This window comes from Macrosteles quadrilineatus, unplaced genomic scaffold, assembly GCF_028750875.1.
Source record: "Macrosteles quadrilineatus isolate MER2022 unplaced genomic scaffold, UCM_ALF_1.0 Scaffold_2__2_contigs__length_208266976, whole genome shotgun sequence".
Classification (NCBI taxonomy): Eukaryota; Metazoa; Arthropoda; class Insecta; order Hemiptera; family Cicadellidae; genus Macrosteles; species Macrosteles quadrilineatus.
The window spans coordinates 31,921,064-31,933,354 of NW_026542595.1; the positions used below are offsets into that span (position 1 = coordinate 31,921,064).

The 12,291-nt window shown below is 35.5% G+C and overlaps 1 protein-coding gene across 1 annotated transcript in view; it reads right to left on the minus strand.

The window, feature by feature from the left end:
• The window catches only part of LOC128987254 (uncharacterized), a 49,594-nt gene extending 39,531 nt beyond the window's left edge, over positions 1 to 10,063 (minus strand). The window contains exon 1 of the mRNA XM_054408011.1: positions 9,940 to 10,063. Coding sequence (XP_054263986.1) covers positions 9,940 to 9,982 — 43 coding nt within the window. The 5' untranslated portion in view covers positions 9,983 to 10,063. The remainder of the gene's footprint in view (positions 1 to 9,939) is intronic.
• Between the last annotated feature and the right edge of the window lie 2,228 nt (positions 10,064 to 12,291).

Consider the following 12,291-nt stretch of genomic DNA (forward strand, 5'->3'; position numbering starts at 1 on the left):
TATTTGTAGCTAACTATAGGCTGGGTTTATTGAGTATTTTCAAAAAAAAGCATAATAGTAATTTGTAGGAAATTTTATTCTCTTTCAGAATATCACCTTCCACTTTGGTCCATTTCCTCACCTTTTCAAAGTTATTTGCAAAAACGTTAAGCAACCTCCCAATTTATAGTGGTGAGAAAATATTGAATTAGAGATGTTGTTGTTAAACTTTGTACAATTAAATCTACAGTTCTACTGAACCGATTTTATTAATTAATAGGTCATTGGAAAGCCTAATTTGTGTAGATTCGCAAATAACCATAAAAGTTTATTTTTTAAAGATTTACTAGGTGAAACCCGTCATAGTCAACAGTTACTGTTGAGGTTGCAATCAAGATCGTTTGACTATAAATCAATTTTAAATAACTTCTGTACATTTTTTGAGCAATTTGTGTTGTACGTCATTTAGCTGTTTGCTTTAGGTACGTCCGATCTTAATAATCAATAAATCAAATGGAAGCTGGTATTTCACAGAAGGTTCTTAGGTCAAAACTGTTGAGGCGGAGGGCATTAATAAACTTCACCATTAAAGAACAACTTTAGTTTATTAAGCAAATCATCCGAAAATAAGATTGACCACATTTCTCTCTCTACATCATTATTACAACACCATGAGACAGACATAACCCTACAACATAGTGACATTTCCGCTTTAAGGATAAGAAGAAGAAGTAACCAAAAAACGCCTTTGGCAATAGTGACTTAGCTAGGCTATTATGAAAAAATACACTATATAACACACCCCTCTCGATTAATATTTTTATAACTCTCAAAGAAAAATTTTAATCGATAAACTACAGTAGCCTAGCCTAAAGGAAATTAATTTGAGAGTTACCTAACATGAGAAATATGATTGAGTTTTACATGAGAAATAGGACAATAGCACAATTTACAAAATGAATGATTGAGTTTTGAGAAATAAGACAATAATAGACAATAGCACAATTTACAAAAAATAAATGATTGATTTTTACATGAGAAATAGGGCCTACTCTTTAGAATAATCCATTACAAAGATAGGCTAACATCATAAAAACATATACAACATGAGACAAACTCCTATAGACCTAACTTGTAACATAGAATATTAAGTTTGCATATAACATCAAAAATTGGATAAATTGCCTCATTAGGCCTAGCTCATTTGATTTGTCTTGAACATTTTAACCCTTTCAAAAATAGTTTGCATGAATTGTTACAATTAAAGTACATATTTATATCTGCCCATAAAGATCATAAAAAGAAAATATATATAAACAAACCTATAAATATTTAAATGGCACAAAATAATATAACAGCCTAGGCCTAGTTCAGAAAGTGAATTTAACCTTTAACATTCATTACAGCATTTCGCAAAGGAATAAATTTGTCTTTGCTTAAGGCTTTAGTAAACATATCAGCTAGGTTATCATTAGTACTTACATATTTTACATCAATGACTCCCTTTTGACAAAGATCCTTAATAAAATGCGCTCTTATATCAATGTGTTTCCCTCTTTTGGAATTTTGAAAGGTTTTCACCAATGAAACTGCACTAGCATTATCGACACTTAGACAGGCCTTTGGTTTCACACCTTCACAGAACACTGACACTATTCCAATTAGGTTCACTAGCTCTTGAGCCCCTGCTGATGCTGCATAGTACTCAGCTTCCATCGTAGATAGGGCCACACAGGACTGCTTCTTCGAGAACCAAGATACGGGATTTCCACTGCAGAGCGCTACAAAGCCGCTAGTACTCTTCCTTGATTCAATATCTCCTCCCCAATCAGCATCGGAATATCCCAGAAGATTAGGAACTCCCTTGTTGAACGTCAGACCAATGGTTTTAGTCCCGCTCAGTTACCGCAGAACTCGTTTGGCTGCTCTCCAGCTTTGATTTGAAGGCTTGTCGAGAACCCGACTAAGTAGTGACACAGCGTAAGAAATATCAGGTCTTGATGTTACTGCAATGTACATTAGGCTGCATACTAGACTCCTATAAGGCACTTCATTATTTAGTTCATCTTCTGTGAGTTGGAAGCCTTTTTCAAGTGGGGTTGACACGGGATGGCAACTGTCCATACCATAGTCGTTGAGGAGCCGTTCAATGATCCTAGTTTGCTTGACTTTGATACAATTTTCATTTCTCAGGATTTCCATACCAAGGAAACATTTAGCATCTCCTAACATTTTTACTTTAAATTCCTTATAAAGATAAGAGATTAAACTGTTGATTTTTTCACTGTCACCAGTTATTAGGGCATCATCAACAAACAAAAGTAAATAAATGCCTTTTGCACTGTAAAGGCAATAATCATGCTTCGATCTAGAAAGTCCAAACTTTTCAACAGTTTCATTAATCGTGTCATTCCAGCACTTCGGTGATACACGTAATCCATATAATGCACGCTTCAGTTTATAAACTTCGCTTTCTTCGTTTACACCTTCGGGTCTTTTTATGTAGATGTCTTCTTTTAACGTACCATTCAGGAATGCTGCTGGCACATCGATCTGCTTTAAAGGCCAATTATTATTAACAGTTTGTGACAACAAAATTCTTAAGGTCGGAATCCTACAAACAGGCGCATAGGTTAGCTCATCATACATTGTAGGCTGTTGGAATCCTTTAGCCACTAAACGAGCCTTTTTGGTTCCATCACATTTAGAGGTAAACACCCACTTCAGGTCAATGGCCTTTTCACCAGGCGGTAATGTTGCTGCTTCCCACGTTCCAAGTTCTTGGTGAGCGTTCAATTCTGCACCTATAGCCTGCTTCCATTCTTCACTTTTGACGGCCTCTTGATAAGTTTCAGGCTGGAAACAACTGGTTAAAAGACAATAAGCATTATATACATCATAATCTTGTAAATAAACAGGTTTTCTTCTTTCTCTAGTTGGTCTGTTGACTAACTTTGGATCGGCTGGCGATTTCGGTAGAGAAAATTCTTCTGAATCTTCAAGCTCCAATTCTTCTTCCGCTTCGTCAATTGTGGGACCTTGCTTCACGGGTCTTGGCGATTGATTTATCGGACTCTTTTGACACGTTGGTGACTGCTTAGTGGGGGATTTCTTCATCGGACTCTTGTTAGTTTCTTGAATACTTTCTTCCGTCTGTTCAATGTTAATTTTATTTGACTTAAAATACATTTGATTTTCGATGAATACTACATCTCTTGATAAAACTACTCTTCTTTCTTCTGGACTCCATATTCTGTAGCCTCCTCCACAATATCCGATCATAACTCCACACTTTGAACGGGGATCAAGTTTACTACCTTTAGGTATACAGGTATACCACACTTTACAGCCAAAAACTTTGAGTTTTGATAGAGTTTGTCGACCGTACCAAATTTTACAAGGAGTGGTTTCATCTTCCAAAACACTTGAGGGGCATCGGTTTAATTCATATGCCGAACATCTGATTGCTTCTCCCCATAGGTCTTTGGGCACCGCTGATTCCGCAAGTTTGGTTCGAACCATATTAAGTAAGGTCCGATTCATACGTTCGGATTTCCCATTGCTTTGAGGGCTATAGGGTAGTGTGTACTGAAGTACTATACCATTAGACTTGGCAAAAGCTTTAAAGGTTTTTGACGTAACCTCACCTCCGTTGTCTAGTCTGATCCTCTTCACTTTAAAACCATGTTGTGTTTCTACCAGCTTAACATAATTGACTAGATTTTCTCCAGCTTCATTCTTATATTTTAATAAATTTACAACAGTAAAATGTGAGAAATCATCTACTATGACTTGGAAATACCTGTATCCATCATGAGTGTCCGGGTCTACTGGCCCACAAATGTCTGAATGAATCAGTTCTCCGATGTGTGTTGACTTCTTGTTATTTTTCATAAACGGCGATCTTGTTGCTTTTCCCTCTATGCAAGCAGTGCATTTGTCCATTGAATATGGAAGACCCAACTTGACAAGTCCTTTCCTGTTTAGGTGACCTAGTCTTTTATGCCATAGGTCATCAGGTGTGGTTAAATTACATTCATAGGTATTTACTACCGGTTTGAGCTTGAGTGAATATAGGCCTCCTTCACAAATACTAGTTAATTTTATGTTTTTGGAGTTGATCGTTAGCTTATCCTTATCAATCACAATTTGGAAACCTTTCTCTGTTAATTTACTTATTGCTAGTAGGTTATGTTTAAGATTTGGCACAATCAATGCTTCAATTGTTATATTTATGTTCTGACAGATAACATTCAAGGTACCTATTTTATTAGTAGACATAACTTGACCATTAGCTACATGAATGTTTACATTGTTAGTTAATAATTTTACCTCAGACATATACTTCTCCAACTCTTGTTTTACTAAATGACTACTCGCCCCCGAGTCTAGAATGAAGGTTTGATTCTCATTAGCAATATTTGAAACGACTTCATTGTTGCCTGTCACGGCAATGAAAGAAATAGCCTGTTCGTTTGATAGGCCTACATTATTTGCCCTTTCATGTGGTCTAAAGTTATAACGGGGTCCTCTAAATGATGATCCTCTAACTGGCCTACGGCTTCTCTGAAATCTTCCTCTAGTGAAATTGTTAGGCCTACTCCTACCAAAAGTTCCGCCTCGTTTGGGGCAGTGTGAAGCATAATGTGTCTTGTCACCGCAAGTGAAACATCCTGAGCTAGAAGTAGTAAATGTAACTTCATTATCTGATTCTAAACTATTTACAACAAAATTTCTGCTACCCTTGAGCTTAGTTTCCTCGTCAAGTAATCTTGACTTGACAAAATCTAACTTGAGGTTAGGCTGAGTCTCTAAAGCTGTAACCACAGTTTCATATTCCTTAGGAAGCGATAACAGAAGGTGGCAAACACGATCACTTTCATTTAATTTTGTGTCAAACTCCTCCAATTCCCTTGTTAAAGTGTCAAATTTCAAGAAATGATCTTCAAGGTTATCTCTCTTATTACACTTTAAAGTGACTAATTTTCTCCACAAAGTCAGCTTAGAAAAAGAACTAGATCTTAAAAACAATTTTGTAGAGCTTCTAACATACCTTTAGCAGATTTTGCATCTTTAATTAGATCTAAATGTTTATCTGAAACACCCTGAATAACCAGAGCCCTAGCCTTGGCATCATTCACAAGAAATTCCTTTTTCTTGGTTTCATCTGTAGGCTGATCTTCACTCAAAACTGATAATAACTGTTCCTTTTCGAGGATGGCAGTAATTCTAAATTTCCAGTTATTGAAATTGTTACCTATTAAGATAGGCACCGTAACGCCGCTCAACGCCATAATTTGTTATCCACTTCAATCACACTTATTAAAAAACATTTGATAAATTCTACTGGGCCCATAACCTTTGTTGAGGCGGAGGGCATTAATAAACTTCACCATTAAAGAACAACTTTAGTTTATTAAGCAAATCATCCGAAAATAAGATTGACCACATTTCTCTCTCTACATCATTATTACAACACCATGAGACAGACATAACCCTACAACATAGTGACATTTCCGCTTTAAGGATAAGAAGAAGAAGTAACCAAAAAACGCCTTTGGCAATAGTGACTTAGCTAGGCTATTATGAAAAAATACACTATATAACAAAAACAAATAGAATAACGCAATTAGAATCAAGTAAATATATCTAAAACTAAATTCCATATCCAAGATATAATCAAATTTATATTTTCTGATTGAGCGATACAGTATCTTAAACTTAACTGTTTAAAACTATCAATATCTCAAGTGAAAGCCTATGAAGTATTTTAAGACCAAGACATATAAAATAACTTAAATAAAAATAGAGTTACGTATCATTGATTGCAGATAAGTACTAAAACGATTGTAATTATTGTTGATTCGTGATTCAGCAGTGTGTTTTAGGTAGTCCGATCTTAATAATCAATACAGTAGCTCAAATGAAAGCTGGTATTTCACTAAAGGTTTTTAGACCAAAACATATAGGGTAATGTAATTAGAACTGCTGGAATACAACTTTAATGAAGTGAAAAAAAAAAATCTAATTTAAATTCTTTCAAAATATACATCAAAATGAATGCCGATGCTTAATGGCAAATCTGTGGTACGTCTTTAGTTTAAGGCTAAAATTATGAAAATCGGTTGGGTAAAAGAGCTAACCCGACTCGGAAAAGAAAAACCAATAATTTTTATAGATGGCAATAATTGGTTTACCAGTATGCAATCCAACTATCTAATCTAATGTTATGTGCTTAATCTGTACCATTAATATTATAGTGAGTAAAGTGGTGTATGGATTTCATAACCATTATTTTACTAGAGACCGTTGTATTTAACCACAACGGGCACTGTTGCTAGTATATATTATAATAATATAAATGAGAAAGTTTGGATGTATGGATGTATGTTTGTGACAAGTGAACGCGAAAAATACTGGTCGGATTGGGCTGAAATTTGGCATGATGATAGCTCACATTCCCGATTAACATATAGGCATATTCTTATTTCAAAAATCCTTTCGGGCTCCGCCCCAGTGGCTCTGGAGTTTCCCATGTTAACCTTATGAGAAATGGAATTATTGAATCTTAACAGCTGTTTCAATTAAACAAGTTGGTTCTGTTCTATGATGTTCAATAGCATTAAAGTTACAAGGTTTACCAACAGGGTGCAGCACTATTATTTCTTTTATATTTATGACAACAGCTAATTTGCAACCAAAAGGTGAGTGAGCGTAGCGAACGAACTTCAACCTGGAGGCAAGTTAGCATAGCGAACGAGCTAACCTGAAGGCAAGTGAGCGCAGCAAACGAGCTCCAACCTAAAGGTGAGTGAGCGTAGCGAACAAACTTCAACCAGGACGTGATTGAGCCATGCGAACGAGATAATCTTGAAAATTAAGAAGTTAAACGGGGCAAAGCCCGTGGGTTACAGCTAGTATATATATATATATATATATGAACTAGTGGCCTGTAGGGGCCATAGCCTCTAATTTAGACTAAAATAAAAAACCATTATATAAAAAGACAAATATTCTAAATATGTTTTTAAAATTATAAATTTTATGTTACTTAAAATTAACAGTGTTTCTTGTTTTATATCTTGGTTTGCCTTCCGTTGGAGTCGTATATTAGTTGCTTCTGATGTGTCAATGAAATACAATTGTAAAATAATGATTAAATCAATAACACAACATATTAACAAATGGAAACGTGCACACGGTTTGGCCTGAGCCCGGAGAACGACGAATCAGAGCTGAAATCATACAGCACATCTTTTCTAGTTTAAATTATTTGAAGATTTGTTTTGTAATCTTACGAATTCTGCTATAGTTTCCATTTTGAGAACCAAATGTAAAGGTTAAAATATTATTAATTATTAACTCCTCATTTCGCGGTAGTAACTCAGAAATATATCAATGAATTTGTACCTTAATTTTAAACCATTAAGTCCCATTTCCCGGAATCTCTTTTTGTGTAGCGGAAAGCAACGCAAAAGCCATTGCACTGTTGTATTGTCTTATGTTTTTTATGAAGTTCGAATCATGTAAAAACGGTTGTTTTAGTTCGTCATTTACTTGTGGTTGTGGCATGTCCATTGTGGCAACATGCGTTGAAATGTCCATTTGTGGCCTCCTCTGCGAAGTGAAATGTGCCACAATACATGCAAGTGCTGTTAAGAGGACCTAGATTGTGAGTAACAACACTCAACTCATTTTCCAGCGTTCTACTAAAGACAGGTTGTAAAACAGCTTCTGGATTTCTTTCACAGTTAGGCCCTACATGACATTCTCTTTCAGCATTTCTTAAATCTGTTGAATTCCTGGACACTCTTCCACGTCTTGCAGGTCTTCCCCTACCCTGTCTAGTTACTTCACTCATTATAAAAACGGAAAACAAAAAATTAAACAAATACAATTCATTTTGAAACATTATTTACCAACATTGACTTTCGGAATAAATGTCAACATTGCATATAAATAAGTAACAGCTGATAGACTGCAGACGTTTTCCAGTCCCCATGCATTTCTTATGTCTCTAATATGTTCTTATATTTAACGTTATATCTCGTTTTCTGGTAACTTTATGGGAATTCTGCTATTTTTCCCGAGTCCCTGGGGTCAAGACCTTTAATTTAAGACCTCTCCCACTTTTCTGCGACCTACCAGACGTCCACAATTTTCTGGTAAACATTTTGTCTTACAGAATTATATATATAGATTTGAATGGATGGTGTTTTTGGCCTCTGGGGACCTCAAAACGAAAAAGTAAATCGGTCCCAGGTCTAGGTCTTACCATGAGACCTACGGTAATAGCTTATTCCCTATATGGGAAATTTGCTAATATTCCCTATATGGGAAATTCACCCATATAATAACCCCTATATCGGGTTTCTCCCGAGGTCTGTCTCTAAGCGCTTTTTTCTCACGAGCCGATCTTAATTGTAGCAGACAGCTGACGTGCGTATTTGTAAACAGCTTGGTTAACCTCGCACCGATAACTGAGGTGTTTTATTACGTTTATCATTGTTTTAGTATTAAAAATCAAAAGTAGTGAAATAGGCCTACGTGGTGCATTATAAGAAGATTTAAGTGATTTTGAAGGGCTGGTTGATGATCTTGAAGAAGTAGGTAGTGATATTGATGTAAATTATCAGCCAGATTCCTAGCTATGGTTAGGCTATGCATTCTTAGCTAAACGCTATGTACTGAAATCTGTTTTTTGCCCATACCTAACTTATTTATTTGCAAATCTACTTCCTTAAGTATATTATTATATATTTGTAATCCTCATAAAATTTAGAACAAAATGGCTATTTTCAAATATTTATAGGCCTATAATTTATACAATTTCATTGAGCGCGAACTTATTTTTTTTTATTTTCCAAAATATTTTTTTTTACCTAAAATTTTTTTTTGAAACAAATGTTTCTTATCTTATGTTTTATGTACTGTATAATATTGAAGCCCATGATTTTCCAAACAAAATGGTATATAGAACAGTATAATTAACATTGTTTTTAAGCTTCTCAGATCTGTTTTAATAAAACCTTGCAAATGCGCAAAAAATAGGCAAACATTAAGGCCAAAACTAGGGACCCTCGGAGGGTTAACTTAAGTTAACGTAGTCAAAGCCTAGTCAGCTAGGCAAGTCACACATGTGAACCGTGCCTAAGTTAATTTAAGTTAGTCCTATTTGGTTAGGCCTTTAGCCCTAACGACTAACTTATTCCGTAGTGAGACGTCTTTGATAACATAGATTATTTGATTATTGATAGGCCTACATTACAAATTAACACTGTTCTAACCAAACTTCTCGAACAGCTTAAAAACCTTTACTAGCCTAAGTAAGTTATGATAAAAATATGCGTGAAGTAACTTAGGTAAGTTAGGTTGGGCTTAATGCCGATTCCTGACTGTATTAAGTTTAAGTGCTTTGAAGTTAAGTTAGGTTGGATCAAGTAACTTTATGTCCTTAGGTTAAAAGTTTAGGTTATGATGAACCAAATTGTTGATTTATGTTACCTCCAATCTGTTTTTGAACTATAGAAATAGTAGGTTGAACAAAATAGGCCTACATTAAAATTTCAAAAATAAGTTACTTGTAACCAATAACTTAAAGCAGAGTTTTTATTTACGTTTAAGTCAAAGGCTATATCAAATTATCTTATTCGGATTTTTAAATTAAAGACATTACTTAACAATTTGCACAACTTAGCATATGGAACATCAATTATATCTGCTTGATAAATAATCATGATTGCAAGCCGCCAAGACAAAGCGTCCTGTTCGGCAAGCCATTGTGCGGGCACTAGTAAGTAGAAGCGTATATTCTAGAGCAATTTCAAGAGATAACTAGCTGATTTCTACCGATAACCCACAAAATGTTTCATATAAAAATGATAGATTAAATTATTTAATCATGGTTTTTTACCATCACCCACTCTAAAATAGCTTAATTGAATTAATAAAATGATTTACCGGCAATTTCTGTCTTCAGGTCGTCCTTTGAGATGTCCGCCATGATGCAGTGGGATTGTGGATTCGGATTGTGTACGTCAGAGTAGGATAGGGATAGGACTATTGTAGGGAGGGACAGGGTGGGGGTAGGGAGACTCTGGAACTCTGGAAGTGAGTGAACTGAAAACGAAAACAGTGTAGACTGTAGGTAGGTAGACGGGGAAATCAACTGAAATAAATGTCGTCAGTCAGTAGTGGAGTAGTGTAGTAAATAGTAACGGAACTGAAGGGAATAACAAGCTCAAAGCAGACAAATAATTTTCTTTGGTTTAAAATACCAGCTGTTATTAAAATTGACTAACGTATTATTGGAACTCAAAGGTGTTAGTCTCATATTTTACGATGGCTAATCTGTAGGAATATTAACTTAAGGGACGCACGGTCTTTTTTGTGAGTTTACAATAGAACGCCACTTGCCGATTATTTTGAACGGTACCAAGCAGAAGCAATTGAAGCAAAGAAAAACTAAAACAAAACAACCCCAGGGACAATCTACTTTACGAAATTAAAAATACTTTAACTATGGCCTAGGCCTAAATGTGTTGTGATTTTATACACTAGGAAGAAAAACATATGAATACTTTAATAATACTAGCCACGTTTACGCACAGTTATTTAAAAAAACGGCTCCAATGATTTCCTCCAAGCCAAATTCAAATTGTTATAAATATCTTGGTTTAGGCGAAAACAATATCTATGCTACTATGCTAGACTTTGTCTTAAGAAAATTCGTTTTCCTACAGTCACCCGACAAAGTTGGCTTCCCTGTACTGTTTATAGCACAGAAAGCTGCTAATTGCTGCATATTTATACTTTGCCGTACGGTTTATACTTTGCCGCACGGTTTATACTTTGCCGCACATCAGGATTCCAACCAAACAACACAAAACAGCGTGGTTTTATTATGCACGTAATCCGTGTACGCTTGGAAATAGGTTGGCAACACTTAAAGATAATAATACTATGAACAGCTGATTGACTATTATAACTACGATTTAACCTGTCATTTCGTGTTTATAGTTTTGGTATTTCTGAACTTTCTGGACTTTTCTTTTAAACGTTTTTAAAACATTCCTACGGTCTTAATAAACAAGAAAATACCTTTAAAGCATTTTTTTTAGGCGCGGAAACCACTTCAAATTACAAAAACATACGGAACTATATTCTCAAAAGACGGAGCACATTTCTTGCCGAGGAAAAATAGCGGAGTGATACGGACCACGGGTACTACTTTCTCCAGGGCACCATTTGTGTAATTGTGTTGCTAGCTGAACCTAAAAACGTGTTGTATAGTGTTTGAAAGACTAATTATTTATGTTTTATAGTGACTGTAGGAAAAATATAATGTGTAACACGAGTGAAAAAGGCCTTTGCTGCACTCGAGATCATTCCGCACTCGCCTGCGGCTCGTGCGTAAACATTGCTCTCGTGTGCAGCAAAGTGCCACTTTCACCACTAGTTACACAAATAACTATTTCCTTTAAAAACTTAAAATGAAATTAATATTCTTAACATTAGTTTCATCATGATGGATTGTCAAGCAGCTAAGCAGTTTTACGAAAATGTAAATAAATCAAATCAATTTGGGGCATAACATTATGCATGGAACGATAAGAAATCGGTGACCATTTTATCACTACCATAGTGTTGACCCACATTTTTACAACATTTTGTAGTCTGATAGCATGTAATTGTTGAATGGTCGAATAAATTCTTGATTCTTGACAAATATCGGTTCAATATCGTTTGTAGTCATATCGATCGACCAATCGGTTGTCGTCAGTCACGAGACCTTACTGACAGGAACTTACCCCACCACCGCACCGTGCCGAACACTTCCGAATCTTACCGAGCATAACCGAACTGTTCGCGGTAAATTTGTTATCTCTAGAATAGTTATTTGTGTAACTAGTGCACGAGCCGTAGGCGAGTGCGGAATGATCTCGAGTACAGCAAAGGCCTTTTGCACTCGTGTTACACATTATATTTTTCCTACAGTCACTATAAAGCATATAAATAATTAGTCTTTCAAACACAATACAACACGTTTTTAGGTTCAGCTGGCAACACAAATAGGTGCCCTAGAGAAAGTGGTCTCCGGTCCGTATCACTCCGCTATTTTTCCTCGGCAAGCAATGTTCTCCGCGACTTGAGAAAATAGTTCCGTATATTTTTGTAATTTGCAGTGGTTTCCGTGCCTTAAAAAAATGCTTAAAATGTATTTTCTTGTTTATTAAGATCGTAGGAATGTTTTAAAAACGTTTAAAAGAAAAGTCCAGAATGTTCAGAAATACCGAAAAGAGAACAAACTAT